The 16,334-nt window shown below is 35.6% G+C and overlaps 1 protein-coding gene across 6 annotated transcripts in view; it reads right to left on the bottom strand.

Annotated features, from left to right (window-relative positions):
* Nucleotides 1-16,334, bottom strand: part of CDK13 (cyclin dependent kinase 13) — a 46,846-nt gene that overhangs the window by 25,877 nt on the left and 4,635 nt on the right. For all 6 annotated transcript variants that reach the window (XM_039715011.1, XM_039715014.1, XM_039715015.1 and 3 more), the window contains exons 2-5: nt 9,404-10,009; nt 5,995-6,162; nt 5,580-5,719; nt 3,515-3,685 (exon numbers count right to left, since the gene is read on the bottom strand). In XM_039715011.1, coding sequence (XP_039570945.1) covers nt 3,515-3,685; nt 5,580-5,719; nt 5,995-6,162; nt 9,404-10,009 — 1,085 coding nt within the window. The remainder of the gene's footprint in view (nt 1-3,514; nt 3,686-5,579; nt 5,720-5,994; nt 6,163-9,403; nt 10,010-16,334) is intronic.

The following is a 16,334-nucleotide window of genomic DNA, read 5'->3' as shown; positions in this document are numbered from 1 at the left end:
CTACCCCGTAACATTGACTACATGACCGCTGTCACAGACTCCTTCCAAACCACAAGATTTCGGAATAAGTACTTCTTGACGGCTGTGAGAAAGTAACCTGTCAGTCATATTACAACGTACTGCAGAGTCAGTGTACTCCTGTACTACAATACTGTCAATATAAATACCAATTTCATGCCTAAAAAGTTTGCTGATTTGTACTGCAAATCAATAAACTTGCATCTTAAAATTAATTATAGAAACACACATACATAAACAGGCAATTCACACACACAAAAAAACAACAACAACAAGCAAAAAAAAAAAACCCGAGCCAAAAAAAAAAAAAAAAAAAAAAAAAATCCCTTAAGCTGCAATGTTAACCAGATATTTTATTACTGGTCTCCATGCCAAGTTTTACACCCTCCCTCAGGTTAGCAAAAACACCTATCCCAGTCAAAAGGAGGAAGGGATGTCAGGCATTTTCCATTTGTTTAGTAAAAAGAGATCATGTCAATCCCATAGCTAGACTGTTGAGCACTTGCAAACATCTCCCAGCTGTTAGAGGCAACTGAAAACTGAAGAAGCATCTCAAGTGCCCAAAGTAAAAAAATATACACCAAAGTCACATAAATTATACATGCACAAAGAAAAAATACCAAAAGCACAAAGAAAAAATACCAAAACTGCCAACAGCTCAAATTGAGAAAGCATTTTCTCAATAATTCCTTTTATAACTGATAAGGTGACTCAACACACAAAAGACTGAATACAACCTCAGAGTCACAAGCTCCCATCGTTAAGTTTGGGTGTTCACGTGTTCACCTATCTCCTTCTGAATGATAGGTGAGAAAAGCCTACACAAGAAACATATAAAATGAATACTGCTTGTGGCCACACCCAACATATATGTTTTATCTATTAGGATTGTGCCTGAGAATCAAGATGTTACATTACTAATTAGCAATCAGTAATGCCGTTCTTCAACTTTATCATCAAGCACATCTCATGCATAATGAAGACTGCAAAGTGAACAGCTTCTGATCCTCAGTAGACAGACCCATGTATCACCCACTCTGCTTTGTATATACCCAATCTATACAAACTATTATGCTGCCTAAAGTGATGACTTCCAATGATGGACAGAAATGCACTTAGAAAATTTGTAACATAGGGCTCCAATGTGTTACACTTCTTTTGCTAACAGTTAGTAGAGAAAGAATAAACTCAAAACTATCTATCAAAGCTGTTCATGTCTTGAAATTTATAGTCCAAGCTGGCCAAGATAAAACTTGATAAAGTTGTTGATAAAGTTTTCTTTGTTGAAAATATTGAGACAGGCTTTAACATGGCTAATGAGTAATTCTCTCTTCCAGACTTTTGAGTGTGTCATTTAAAAACATGTGATGTAGCTAAAAATATCAGGACAAAATTATACAAGCCAAGCTATTACTGGCTTGCCGTCCAATATTACTATCTTAAAAAGTATCCTTAAATCAAGTACTGTAAAACACATTATTATCAGAAAACTGAATGTACTGTATATTAAACCACTGAGATCCAACCAAAAAAACCCCACAGTGCCTTAAGTGAAAAAGCAGATGAATACTATGTCAGGATATGATACACAGCCTTAGAAACAAAATTAACTTCATTCATAATAACTAGAAAAACATGTTCTTATTCCCTACTCTTCTAAGGGGAATATCAGCAGGGTTTTCCAAGTCATACTTCAAAGCTATGGTAAACACATAACATATATTAAGCATAAGCACGCTCACCATATAGGCAAAACACCATACTTTTACTGTAACCGCTGCCCATTGTAAGATATCTTTATCTATCTACCACTTTTCTAATGGTTTCTTGTTAAGCAGCCTACTTTTGTATTTGCAACACTTTACTCTGAAAATGACCAAACTTCCTCCCGCTTGCATTCATTCTCTGCACAGACGACAATTTGGCCACAACTCAGCTATAAATCCCTATCTCACAATGAACTACTCATTAGAGAAATAAGGAATACAATGCCTGAAAAAAAACCACAATTTCCATTTTTCCACAGAGAACTTGTAAACAGCATCTCATTATCCTGCTAATGTTTTCAGGAAACTATCAGAATGTACTCAACTATCAAAAATTAATTCTATTCTAGCAAAACAGAACAGAATTCTTCTCCAGAGAAATTCCTGCCCTCGTAAATTTCAGAAAATGTACTTGTTTTAATATACTGTTAAGTAATATCAAAAGCACAAACACAGACTTGGACAAAAAACCCCATTTGAAATTTACTATTCAATTCTAAACACGACACTAAACAGAAAGAAAATTCATTAATGACTCATTATGTATTAAGTCAAGACTCAGTGTGGTCTCATTAGCCAAGTAGGTTACACCTAATTAAAACTTAGTGCAAGACGCACATACCAAGACTAAACTTGCAGACTGACAAGATTTTGAGTGGGCCCTGACCACTGAACCTGCACAACTCTCGAGAAACTCTTGCTAGATACTTCCCACTTTTAAGCATGTCAGTGCTGTATATGCTTCAAGGTATTATACTCTCCGAAGGTGCTAGGAAAAAAACCCAAATGAATTCCTGCTTCATATCCACCTTCTGAATGATCATACCACCTGGTGTTTCAGCTGGCCATGCAGTACACACAGCATTTTCTATCTGCACTGCTGCTGGGCAGTAGCGAGACTCAGTGCAGTATAGAGACTCAGGGAGAGAGAGCAGGGAAGGGCAGGTACCACATTCCACACTATGTAACAAATTGCCCACAGGACACTAAAATCCCGCCAAAATGATAGGTTTGTAACACTTAGACCTAAAATGAAATGCCTCCAGGGGCAAAATACCACTCCAATATCAGAAGTACGAAGCAACAACACTGCATGATTTTCACTCTGTTTGCTTGAATCTCTAGACTAAGGAGGTTGAAACAATTCAAACAAGACAGACTTAAAACTGAAGGAACCAAGTGTAGAAGTCTGCATGCCTTCACTTTGGGGAAAAACACTACCACTGTACAAGTCTTGCCTTTCATACTATTAATTTACTCGTCTTCTAGCCCACAAAACACCTGTGCCTAATCATCAAAAAAGTAACTAAAGAACAATTAATATAAAACCAAGGCCAAAATTAAAAACATCTCTTCAACACTCAGCCTGCTATAGTTTAAATGGTGTGAGAAAGCACTAAAAAGATAAAAGGTTAAGAAAAGCTCACAATTAAAAGCTTCGTATTATTGCTGGCCTCCCTAATCCATGGGTGTCAAGGAGTCAAACATCTGTTCCTCTACAGCAAAACCAAAATCAAGCAAAACATTTTTTATCCCACAAAATATTGGCATAAAATGTTTATATAAGCAAAATGCATAGCCAAGTTAAATAAACAACTTCTTGTAATATTTAAATCAAAATTAAAATCCCTCATCAGGCAGCACAATTTGCAATCATATTTTTTAATGAAGCGTAACTTCAAATCCAGCATAGCAGGTCCAGAAAGAGCAATCCCTGTTAGCATACATACCTTTGTCCTTCTTGAAGTCTAAAGCATCTTCTTTATCCGTCACTATTTCCTTCATGTTGATAATGCTTTGATGATTAAGCTGTCGAAGAATCTTAATCTCTCGAATAGCTGTAATTGGAAACCCTTCCTTTTCATTATCCAGTCGTACTTTCTTCAGTGCTACCATTTCCCCTAAGAAAAAATTTAAATAAAAGCCATTAAGATTAGCAACCAAACCATGGAATTTAGTATTGATTTGTATGTTTGTTTTTCAAAACCCTGATGCTTGCACCAAGCACTATGCTGAACAGAAATCAGCATCACAGACAGGAGCAAAACTACAAATGAGAATTTTCAGCTACATAAACTATAAGGGCTATCCTCCTTCCTCCTGCACAACTCACTCACATATGCCAATATTCCACACCATGTCTACCAGTAAAGACTGATTATCAGCAGCAGCTTTAAAGACAGAGGCCTGTGACTGCTCTGGACTTCTTAATACTACCCTACCACTGGTCAGAATGCAGGTATCTAGCCAGAAATACAGTGCAGCTCAAGATATGAGGATGATGACTGAAGAGTCCTCAAATTCATCAGTATACTTTCTACAAGCACAAGTGGCACTTTGTTCTTACAGTGAGGAGATTTTCCCTTACTATTTTACTGCAGGGTGGGCTGTATTAAACTACAAAATGGCAGGAGCATGATCTGCTCATGATAGAGCATGAGTACAGACATACACGCTAGTTCAATAGTTTTGCTCTTGAAAGTTTATTGCTATGTCTGGGAACTTTACTGACAGCCCAGGTATCTTTGTTAGTTCTAAAAAGTACTTAACCTACACTAACTTACCCGATACACTCACAGTAGATCACATTCCAGCATGACACCACATCCACTTGCTCTGAAAGCCCATTACACAGCTACGTCTAAGGTATCTTAAAGGTCATAATGCCACCCTCCACACAGGATTTGAATTCAAAGCTAACAGATTTGCTTGTGTATCTGTACAGATGCCTTCAATGCAGAAAGCAACAACTTCTATGGAAGGGGAGGTTAAGAGATGACTGTGAGGCACACATAATCTGAAGTTTGCCAAAAAGGCAATATGGTTATGACAGGGTGGGCAAATATGCAAAGAGTATCTCAGGAGATCCTAACAATGATTTGCAAAGGTTCTCAAGGCAGAGGCAAAAATCTGTGAGAGTTCAACTAGAACTAAAGTTTTCAGACTGAGACAAGGAATAAAGGAATTATAATCACACTGCTTGTTCTTCTGGTGATCAGAAAGAAGGAACTGTGGCTTGTATGTGCTCCTATGAGATTCAGTTACTTCTGAAGTAGAAAGCGATACAGCATTCAAAGCATGCACAAATAAGCCAGAAGGGGAAGCAATCATGGAAAGGACTACTAACTAATCACAAAACAATCACATGGCATACAGCATATATAAGGAATTTGGATAACCTATTTAGAAGTAGTGACAATATTATGTATCCTACTGATGACTGCTCGCTAATTTCAGCAATATTTTAACATGAAATTAAAAAATTGTATCACTATTGTAAAGTCAGTTATATTGCAAGAATACCCCATGTGCAACTCTTCACAGCTGTATTGCACAGAAGATAATTTTCCTACTATGAACTAGTGACTACTGGAGTACAAACAACCATGAGCAAGTTTTATGCATAGCTTCTTTCATAGTTACATCACTTTACAAACTTCATTACAGTTTGCCAACCTGCCTACTGTGACATTTAGTTTCCCCAGGATATTTAGCCTCTCTTCTTCACTAGTTCAACTTTATACAGACCATCAAAACTCAAAAAATAAGAATTAGAATTTAGGACTACTCAGCTTCATTCAGCCACAGCTTTACAGAGAAATGGCTTTCCAATCCAGCAAACAATAATTTCTGATTTAGACAAATGCTAAACTTAAAACTGAGCACACCAACAACTAAAAAACTTCCAAACATTAGAGGGTAGAACACCACAAATTTTACTCAATATAAAACAAAATCCAAAACCATCCTGTTCATTTAAAATTGTAGGATTAAATTTACCTTTTTTTAACTTACCTGTATCTTTATCTCTGGCTTTGTAAACTTGCCCGTAAGTGCCTTCACCAATAATACCAATAATATCAAATTTATCCACACAGCGCTTTCCCCAGTCTATTTCTTTTTCTTTCGTTTCACCATGTCGTGGTCCACATATTCTAGAAAGCAACAAATACTTTTAAGAATACAACTAGTATATCTAGACATTGTCTTAACTTTGAAGACACCCTCAACACTATTTGAGACATTATTAGTTAACTAATATTATTAGTCTTATTATCATTAAGTGGCAATAAACCACGTAGTTTGAGTCAAGCCACATTAATACTAAAAAGGTCAGAAAGCAGAACTCTTTTGACAAGAATATATTTTAAAGAAACTATTATTATTACTACTTGCTTGATAAGCTTTTAAAAAAGTTTAATAAACATACTTTGGTCTTCTCTTGCTATGTAACTGAACTGCTGGTTTCTTTTCTTCAGGGCTTTTGGGTACCTCAGCTCCTCCAGGCAACTCAGGTGGAAGTGGCAAGTCTGCAAGCAGATGGCGAAGTTTCTTCTCTGTTTCTTTAACTGACTTCACTGAAAGATTTTCTCTCAAACTATTAAAAAAACCATAATTTTGCTAATAAGTTGAACATAGTAGAACATTAACATAAAAGCAAAACTTATTAGAATTATTTTTTTAAAATATATTCTAGCCTGTCAATGCACCAACACTGGAAATCTCTGCTTTTAAAATTTGCAGGACTTGGATAAATGACTCACAAATAGCTCTTTGTAAGATGCACAGTTAACAACCACAATTCTACAGAACTGTGAAAGCAGACCTTTCTGGCGAAACCTGAGGTAAGATGACACAAGAAACCTTACCAGGCCAGATTTCTTCTGCCACATAAGTTTCTTCCCAAACTTATGGCCTAGACTACTAAAAATAGCTCAGGTACTGCCAGACATCAAAAGTACAGTGGTAAAATCAGTACTCTGACTTCTCATGTAAGAGAGAAGATCTGACTAACCCAGTTCTCTCTAAAATTGGTCATCACAGCTAATGAGCTTCTTGCTTACATTAACACTGCTGGGCATTACGAGGTTGTCGACATCACATCATTTACAAATTCTAATTGCATACATCTGCTGAAACACTCCCAGATTCAACACATTTCTAGTGATCAGCATGTGTATCAAGTGGGAAAAAAAAATCAAGATGAAAAAGCAGCAATGATTTTCTGACATGGGTTACTGATACCTGATTGATTTTTAACCAACCATACATAACAGATACTGTTCATCTCTGTCTTGAGAAAAATCCCCAAACACATGTACAGCATCTTTTAACAATTATACAATGACCTTAGAAATGCTCTTACCATTCCAATGGGGAATCATAACCGCTGCAGGATTTTTTTTTCTTAAGTACATGGCTCAATTTTACAAGAACTTCTTTTAGTTTAGCTAGATTTGTTCAGCTACTGCATATCCAGTAATTTTAAAGCCATGACCATCTCTAAATTTTTATATAATTACATAATTGTTTCTCTCCTACAGGACACTCACACAGCATTCACTCTTTTAACTTCCATCAGCATATCAATCAAACTTAAGTCATGCTTTGAGGGGACATTTTCCAAGTTAGCTGCATTTGCCAAATGGCACTATTCATCTTTCTCTGTGAATTTTTCTACAACTTCTTACCTGCTTTGCTTCATAGATAAAGCAGGAACTTCTCTCAATGGAAACACATTGCCAACTCACATAATACAGAATGCATACATTTTTTCTTACTCTTCTTGTACCCTTATATATTTAAATACAGCATTCCAGTGTTTTGCATATGTCTATGCTTCTCTGTGAAAACTGAACACTTTAATGTCTTTTACCACTTCCTAAACTGCCACTGCCCCATTTTAAAGAAGCATCACAAGGAAGCATAGACTGCCCTCGTCACAAATATAATTGCTAACACGCTATAAAGAATAAACCATCTTAGTGCAGTGCATATAACTGTCATGACAATAAAACCTCTTATTTTTAAGTTTATATATTAGTATTTCTCTCATAATTTTTCCCCAAATTTTTCAATATGAGTGAAAGCCTAACATACGAAAGGTTCTGACACAGATTTTAAAAGCAGCACATGAAAATAGAGGTAGCCAAGAGCAGCTTTTTTTCAGGTTTGTTAAATCACATATCATTGATGACCAGGGCAATTTTCTCTTTCAGCTAACCTGAAAGGCTAATGTGTAAAGGGTACAGTAGTAATTTACACTAGTGGTCCCTTATGTCACTTATTTGTGGGTTTATGAGATTCTTACTGAAGGAACCAGACAGTTCTGCATAGCATTGAGCTCAATCTTGCTTTTTTGACACAATTTCCCCACAGTAACTCAGAGCCCAATTTAAATACTTTTCCCTCCCCTCTACCATTAAAAATATTTATCTTCTTCCTTTGATGATTTAAGCTTTATCATAACTTATAATTTCTGATCCAAAGTTTATAACACCCTATAGGCAAAACTACGCAAAGCATAAAAGACATTCCATTACTTGTCATTAATCTTTCTAATGCAGCTGTTTGCAAGCAGTAGGCTTTTGGTTTTGAAACGAGAATGAGCCCAGTGCTGAAAGAACCACTGCTTAATTGTAGCTTAACTCCTTAGTTTAGCTAATTTAAAACAAATGATCCATTAAAATATAACAGTAATAATAATATCAGAAGCAATCATCCAGCTTCAATATGAAATCTCATTTCATGTAGTTGCAATTAATACTGCAATGCCAGTCATATTTAAACTACATAGTTTTTAGTTAAAACAGTAAATCATGCTCACAGTATCAGGATTCTCATTTACCTGGAGAGGATGGCTTTGTCACAAATGTAAATGCAATCATACATTCGCTACATCATCATTACATTTGCTAGATGCTGAAGGGCAAGAAACTATTCCTTTTTTACAACTAAAAAATAATATATAACTGTCTAATACTAAGTTAGGTTGCATTCACTTCCCAAGGCTTCTATGCACCCTTAGTGTTTAATACAAACTTCAATTACTAGCAAACACAAGAGAAACATTTTCACCTCTAGCTAAAAAGTTCTGGCTTACTTGTGAAGTGATTTCTTACATACATGTGAGAGGCATGTAGCACCTTAGGCAAAACAAAAAACCCCCAAACAAACAAACAAAAAAACCGAAAAACAAAACCACAAATCACAGCAGAGATTCTCTGGTAGGACTATGAACAGAATTAACATAGTCTAAATTCATATGACACTTGGACACAGAAATTAAATTCTTCACTACAGACCAATTTTTACACTTCAAAATTAACATAAATGACAGACCATAAACCTCACTTCCATTATACATACTCAAAATAAATGACACTAAAATAATGCCCAGCTATAAAACAAGTGTCTTTCAAAGGGAAGAGAATCTTTTCTTCAAACTCCAGCTAAATAATTTTCTCATACTGCTACTGAATTCAACTTTTCTCCAGAAGTATATTTATGTTCACACAAAACTTGAAATCTTGAATCCTTGAATACATCCTTTCATTCATCCCAAAGCTATTATTACCAGCAATTTTTAAAACATTTCTTTAGTAGAAAGATTCTTCTTAGACCAAACTCTTCTTTTTTCAAGAACTAAAATTATTTTTAAGATCAAATTCCTCCAGTTCACTAAGTCACCAGTCAAACAGCTGAAGAGCAAGAACAAATTAAATAATGCATTAGCCTCACCTGGCATATAGTTTTGTATTTATTTTCTAAAGGAAATAACAACAACCATTATAAAAAGGAACAAATAATCCCAAAAGCAAATCTCTGTCACAACTCACCTATCAGTTTCTTTATCTTCAGGCAGCGTGGGAGGCAAAGGCAAGGGTGGTAGTGTGGAGGTCGGTAGTGCAACAATTCTGTCCTTCTCCTTGGCTACTACATTGGGTGTACTTGGTTTGCTTTTCTCTTTTACAGGGACCGGTTGCTGCTTCACAACAGTCAATTTATTCTCTTTTACTGCTGCAGGCTTCTGTTTGGTAACTTTGTCTGCAATTAAATTATTTTCTGCTTTTGTTTCAGGAAGCGAGACCTTTGCTTTTGCCTTGTCATTTTTCAGATTTGCACTGCTGGTAGGAGAAGGTGTATGCTCAGTTTTGATTTTCTTCAGGTCCTTAACATTGTTCACTTGAGGTGCGCTTACAGAAGTATCAGTGTTTCCCTTAGTAGGTGTTGAAGTATTGGAAGCTTTTGCACTAGCTTTGGCTGCCTCAGCAGCTCTTGCTTTTTTGTTTTTGTTCAGCTCAGCAGCCAGGCTACTCTTCAGAGTCAATGTACTAGGAGAAATACTTGAATGACGACTTCTGGATCTAGACAATCTGTGTCTGCTACGAGACCTGGAGTGCCTTGATGAATATGGACTTCTGCTTCGAGATTTTGCTGATCTCCTGTTTCAAAAAAGTAAAGATTTACCCAGGTAAAATTAAGTCTAGCTGCTTTCCCAGCACATATACTTTTTTGACAAATTACATTTTTTAAATCAACTATTATCACCATGCTCATAGAATAAATGGAAGTCTATGAAATAGGAAAGACCATGCATTAAAAAAATAAAATTCTACAGTTAATCCATCAAGATTGTACACATTCCTGTTAGAAAACATTAAAACTCTTATAGGTAGTTTCTCCTCTCAAAGAACTGCAAAATACAACACTTATACAAGGCAAGAAATGTTCTGCTCTCCTCACTGCTTAAGAGGTATTTTTCTCCTTAAAGAAAATCTTAACGTACGCAACTTGTACAAACACCTTTAGCATACACAGTACTTGAGAAAAATTCAATTGACTACACAGTCAGAATTCAACAAAATGAAATTAAAATTACACAAGACAAGAGAAATCTAAACAACACTCTTTTTAATTGTAGGAACGTCTGGATTTTCACTTCCATAAATATATATTAATATAAGTCAACTGAGAAAAAAATGGAACACTAAAGAAAAAAAATGGAGTACTAAAGGCTGCAATGTAGTCAACTGAAAGACAATTTTTCTTTTTTGAAATCTAATTGTACAACTTCAAAAAGAACCAAAATAAACAACCTCCCCCACTCCCAAAAATCCCAAATACCCTACATTTGTTACAGCTATTGACAATCAAACATAATCCACAAATGGGCCTAAGCTATAACTGCATCTGAATGCAGACACTAATAGAAAGAAGAAAAAAAAAAAACCAAAGCAACCACATAGCAATGTTATAAAATAAGATTAAAACCCCTACATGTAAGTTATTTTACCATACCAAGAATAATAAGGATATTGATCAGATTTACAAGTATTTTCTTAATTAAAGTATAATGGAAATCTATTTTGTGTATTGTTTGGAGGAAAACACATACTCAGGATTAAAAACACCCAGTATTCATCAGCTGAACAAAGAAAAAAATATCAAGCAATAGTAAAAATAAGACTTTCTGAAGATACAAGAATTTCAGAGTCCAAAAGATAGCACACCAATGTATGATGGTTGCTACAACAAAAGGAAACAAAAAACCCAGACGAAACCAACAAAAAAAAGTAACCCAATAAATAAACAAAAACAATGCCAACTACAATCCCTATGATCAGGACTACCCATCCCACACCAAATTTAATTTTACTGACAATTAAATTGATTCAGTCTTAATTATCAACACATCACAATGCTTCAACTGAACAAATCTAGTACCATAATGTTTCTTTTGTGTGCAATATTGACTAATTTCTAAATTTACATTCTCTCCTTTTTGTTACACTCCCAGTATGAGTTCTTATAATGCAAAAACTCTTACCCAATAAAAAGTCACTCAGATAAATCAAAAAGTGGCTGAAACAATGCGTATGCACACTATATAGTACAGCACAAGCTTCAAAATTCTACAGGTGAAATTGATCCAAATGGCTAGAAACTCATGAAGGAAAAAAAATCTAATCCCAGATGAAGGTAACTCTTAGAAACTAGCACAGTCCAATTATATGCCAGGAAGCAGGTTTTATAGGATTTTCTAGCACAGCAGGGTAACAATAACAGATAGCAATTATAATAATCCAGAAAGTTTTTACACCTTAACTGAAAAAAACTCACAATTCTCTTCTAACAATTTTCAACCAAATGTTTGGTTTACTCAGTAAAGAGATATTAATATTCATGTCAAATAAACACCAAATAAAATCTTCATATTGGGCACACAAATTCCATTGAAAACTCTCTACTTCATTATGAATCCTGTTGCTGAAGTAATGTTTCTCATTATTTTGAAGATCTAAGTACTAAATCCCACAGAATATTTTCAGAGGTTTGGCCAAACAGGAGTAAAACAAAAAAGGTACTAAGTTCCATTATACAGAGTTAAAACAATGTACCAGAAAGAAAAAAGGAAAATCTAGAAAATGCACACACTTCAAATGCTAGACCAGAGCTCTCTTCACACTGATGTCTCACTTTTGGAGAGGAATTACTGTAGATCTCAAACAGAGGTGTTACTGCTACAGATCTGCACCTGCTCTGGAATCAGTATCATTGCATTTCACCTGCATCAAGCACAAGCTAATAGACCCCGTTAGTCCTAAACTGACTTCTATAAATGGTGCACCATTTGCAAGGATGTCACTGACCTGTCTTGGAAAAAATTTCCTTGCACATCTTGTTTATAAATCAGCTATTTCAGACTGACTGTCTCCAATTACCTGTAGAACATAACCTCCATCCCAAGTACATCACTGCAACCTGTACTAAATTTAAAATATGCCCTAAATGTATCAAAATGAGCCCTATTTCTTTCATAAATATGATACGGGGTTTCTTGTTTGTTTTGATTGATACCTAACAAAGTAATCACATACCTAACAAATACAGACATAATTTCACATGCACTGGAAAAGAGAAGTAGCAGCTTAAAACAACACAGTTGGTGAGACACTGTGCCTGATTCTAAGACTGGTTCTGTTCTACTTTGGCACAAAATAAAACAGGTCCGTTTGGCTCACTACTAAGAATAAAATGAAAAAGATCTGTTAAAAAAAATCAGTGACAACTAATTTTATCATCTGATTCAGCTACTATAACTCAGTGAGGAAGAGGCAGTTTTGAAAACCTAGGGCAAAAATAACCTAGACTTCTGTACTTCAAAACCAAATAAGAATTGACAGTGGATTGATGTCTGTACTTTACCAATATTGGTCAAGATAGTTTGGGACATGAACATGAATTTATGCAAGCTCAGCTGTAAAAGACCAAACCCAACCATCATCCATCATGGGTTCCACACTCCACATGACAACTGCACAACTTTTCCATGTCAGAACTGCATTCATGTGGGAGACAGCAGATGTGCATGCACACAAATAGTTAAGTTTCAGTCCCAGTACCTATTACAGCCCTTAATAGTGGATCAAAATGATAGCAGTCTAGTTATGAAATATGCTGACTGATTATAACCTCTGTATTGGTTTAAATTTTCCAAAAACTTTTCATTATTTATGTCAGAAAAAACTACTACGTTACCTATATACAGCACCTTTAGCATCCCAAAAACCTTAGCAAGAATACCTTGGTGTACCTGAACCACTGAGGTAGACCCTAGAGAATTCAGTAAAAGCATTAACCATTAATGCAAAATCATTTTCAACCAAACTGCCAAATCCTGAATTTTAAGTAAAAAGCATATTTGCTGAAGTGCTAGTTATTCAAGTTTATTCAAGTTACAATGATAACACCTGCTGTTTTCATAAGCTTAATAGTCTTTCCAAACACTCAACTATCACTTCCTTCCATCTGTGTAGTTCAGAAGTCCCAAAAGACTAAACAACCTATGTACAAGTTTTCACCTATAAAAGTGCATCCAAAAACATGGACACGTTTACAAGCTTTCCCTCAAAAGCTTATACAGCAGAGTGGAAAAATATTGCCTAATACATAACAAAACCAGCCAGCTCACTCTGTTCAGACCTAACATTTGACATAAAAGATGAAGTCACAGAAGCATAGAAATGCACTCACACAACAGCCAGTGTCTTCCAGTTAACAGGACAATGACTACCTAATGAGACCCTGAAAAAACACCAGGAGAGACATCTGAAGTACACAGTCTAAATCTTCCAGCAGGTCTCTATTAAATGCATGTGCATGCAAACACATATATGTAAAATGCCTTTTCTGACATTTGACACCAACTGTTTCAGATGTAGTCAGCAGCCTGTTGTTAACACAGTAAAAAGGAACAAAAGAATGATGGCTGCAACTGTACAGACCTGCACTGCAAAAAGCAAATACATTGAACAATGCAATTCAAATTTCTCTTCCTGAAGTAAGGAGAGATCAGGAAGCTTACTAAACCAAAAGCCACATTTCACTCTCTTAAACTGAAGCACCAGCATGAGCTGTTAACACACGAGGGGAGAGGTTAATAAGAAGCCTAAGTTATTAACAAGGTAACTTTCCTTCGATGCTTCTCCCTGTTTGCACCCAGAAGTTCTGCCCCATTTTAAAGTACCTTTGCCACTTAAGCCATCAATAGTGTTCTTTCGCATCTTGAATTTACTTCACACAAGTGCAGATCTCTACAGAGAGGACAACTGCCACACTTCATGACACTTGTAAAATCCTTTCTGAGCCATATACAGGTGTCAGTGTGCTTTTATATATGGAGGGTGATGACAAAAAGAAAACAGAAAATGGATGTGCCTGAAGACTAAGTATGCACAACTAGACTAGTTGCAAAGGGACATGGAAGAAGTTACATTTTAGCTATAGCTATAAAATAAAACCAAGAAACAAGCAAAAAATTTAAGATTTTATCTAAAAACCATATGGGAGAAGAGACAAATTTAAAGAAATTGATAGAGTAAGAAAGCACTACTAAGGAAGCTACCCTGAAACCAAAACTCCACTTTTCAGGCCAAGAAAAATAGTGCCCTTAAAGATGGAGAGGGAAAAAAAAAAGACTGGTTTAGGTATCACAGTTCTTTCTTTTTAATTTTTTTTGGTTTTGCCTAGTACCCAGCATTTCATAAAACAAACAGTCATTGTTTCTCCACTTCATACAATGTACTTAGTCACTTTAGAAAAAACTACTTCAGAGAGGAAAACCTTTTGAATTGCAGGTTTCAAAACTGTTACAATCTTTCTCCTCCCTGACAGGCAACATTTTATTGCGCTTCATTGGATCACTAATAAATTTACTGATTATTTAACAAAGACAAAAGTCTACTGAAATAATACCCCTTACATTCTCAAGCAGAAAATTAAAGAATTCCAAATAGTAGCTTAGAGTGCTATCTTTTACTGTCTTGATATTTGAAACCAGAGAGGAAAGAAAATCTACATCAGATTTCCAGGAATACATTCATTCACCTTACAAGGTTTCTTGACATGCTACTTTTCTAGGTGTTTCTTTCCGTCACCTTTCAGTACCCGCTTAATACCAAAAAAGTTACATTTTATGGACAAATCAGAAGGACAATGTCTTTTCATGTTTCTAAACTTGAAAACCTCTTTTCTTAACTGCTTTAAGAACAAGCTTAATCCATCATGCTGGTGGCCAGTTACATTACCTAAGTGCAAACAATTTTGTAGTTGAAATATATAAGGGCCTGTGAGCTGAACAAGGGAACCAACTTTGTCAGTAACTTTTAACAATGCATAACACAAAGGGATTTATGAGAGCATGAAGGCAAAACCAAGAAACCTAGCAGTCCAAAGGAGGTTAAAACAATGACTGTTGCCCAGCTCTTTCTTTAATCCACAGGTAATGCTGGACTACTGACTAAACACACTGCCATCCTTCCCTGCACAGTAAGTGTATTTGAGAAGAGAGACCTAATTTAATCAACTGGCTTCACAACAGACTAAGACATTTACAATCCGATAACATAAACCATCCTGACAAAATATTTTAGCTCGTAATATAGCTTTTCCATGTTGGTCTAGCAGGCAAACATATAGTTCACTTCTATGCAGCTCTGCAACCAACCTCCTACTCAGCTGCTTTGTGTACAATGACTACATAACCTGCCTTACTGATTCAAACTAAATGCAAGTCTTTAAAAGGGTCTCTAATACATACTGGAAAACTCTGAGCTAGGCTTTTATTTGTTTCCTGAACCTGCTTTAAACCCTCTATTTTCATATGAGAACTAAGTCTACAAAGAAATCAACCAGCAAAAGGGCAAGTCAACTCAAAATCTGTGTTCAAACACATCTGAAGTTAATTTTTTAAAATTAAATTCTTTTTCTCAAACAAGGAAAGAAGCAGCAGGAACAAGGAAAAAGGAAAGGCACACGAGCAAAAGGCAAAGGCCAGCAATCTGCACTGGAAAAAATAGCTACTTGAAACAGTGAAAACCTAGAGTGGTCCATTTTAAACACAGTTTTACTAACCAAAATTAGAGAGCTTTAAATTATATTTTAAAAAAATCAATTTTTACTAATCAACGTGGGGAGGGAAATCAAACTCTCTCTTAATCCTTTAAATTCAAAAACAGAAGAATTACAGGAATAAAAATCATTTTCATATCAGTGTATGGCACCACAGCTTCTCCATTTACTAGCTGAGTATGTATTTTACTGTTTTTCCTACAGTTTTTGTGATTTTGCACATAAATGACCCATATTCTACAGAGCCTCACTACTACAGACTAGCTACCAATACAGACTGAGACCACTCTAGTGCCAAAATAAAATAAATCTTGCATCTTTCCTATAAGCAACATCAATGCACATAGTAGTACAACG

Source organism: Passer montanus, unplaced genomic scaffold (genome assembly GCF_014805655.1).
Source record: "Passer montanus isolate IOZ18808 unplaced genomic scaffold, ASM1480565v1 scaffold32, whole genome shotgun sequence".
NCBI classification, from domain to species: domain Eukaryota; kingdom Metazoa; phylum Chordata; class Aves; order Passeriformes; family Passeridae; genus Passer; species Passer montanus.
Note: the sequence above shows the minus strand (reverse complement) of the source record. Positions and strands in the feature narration are given on the sequence as shown.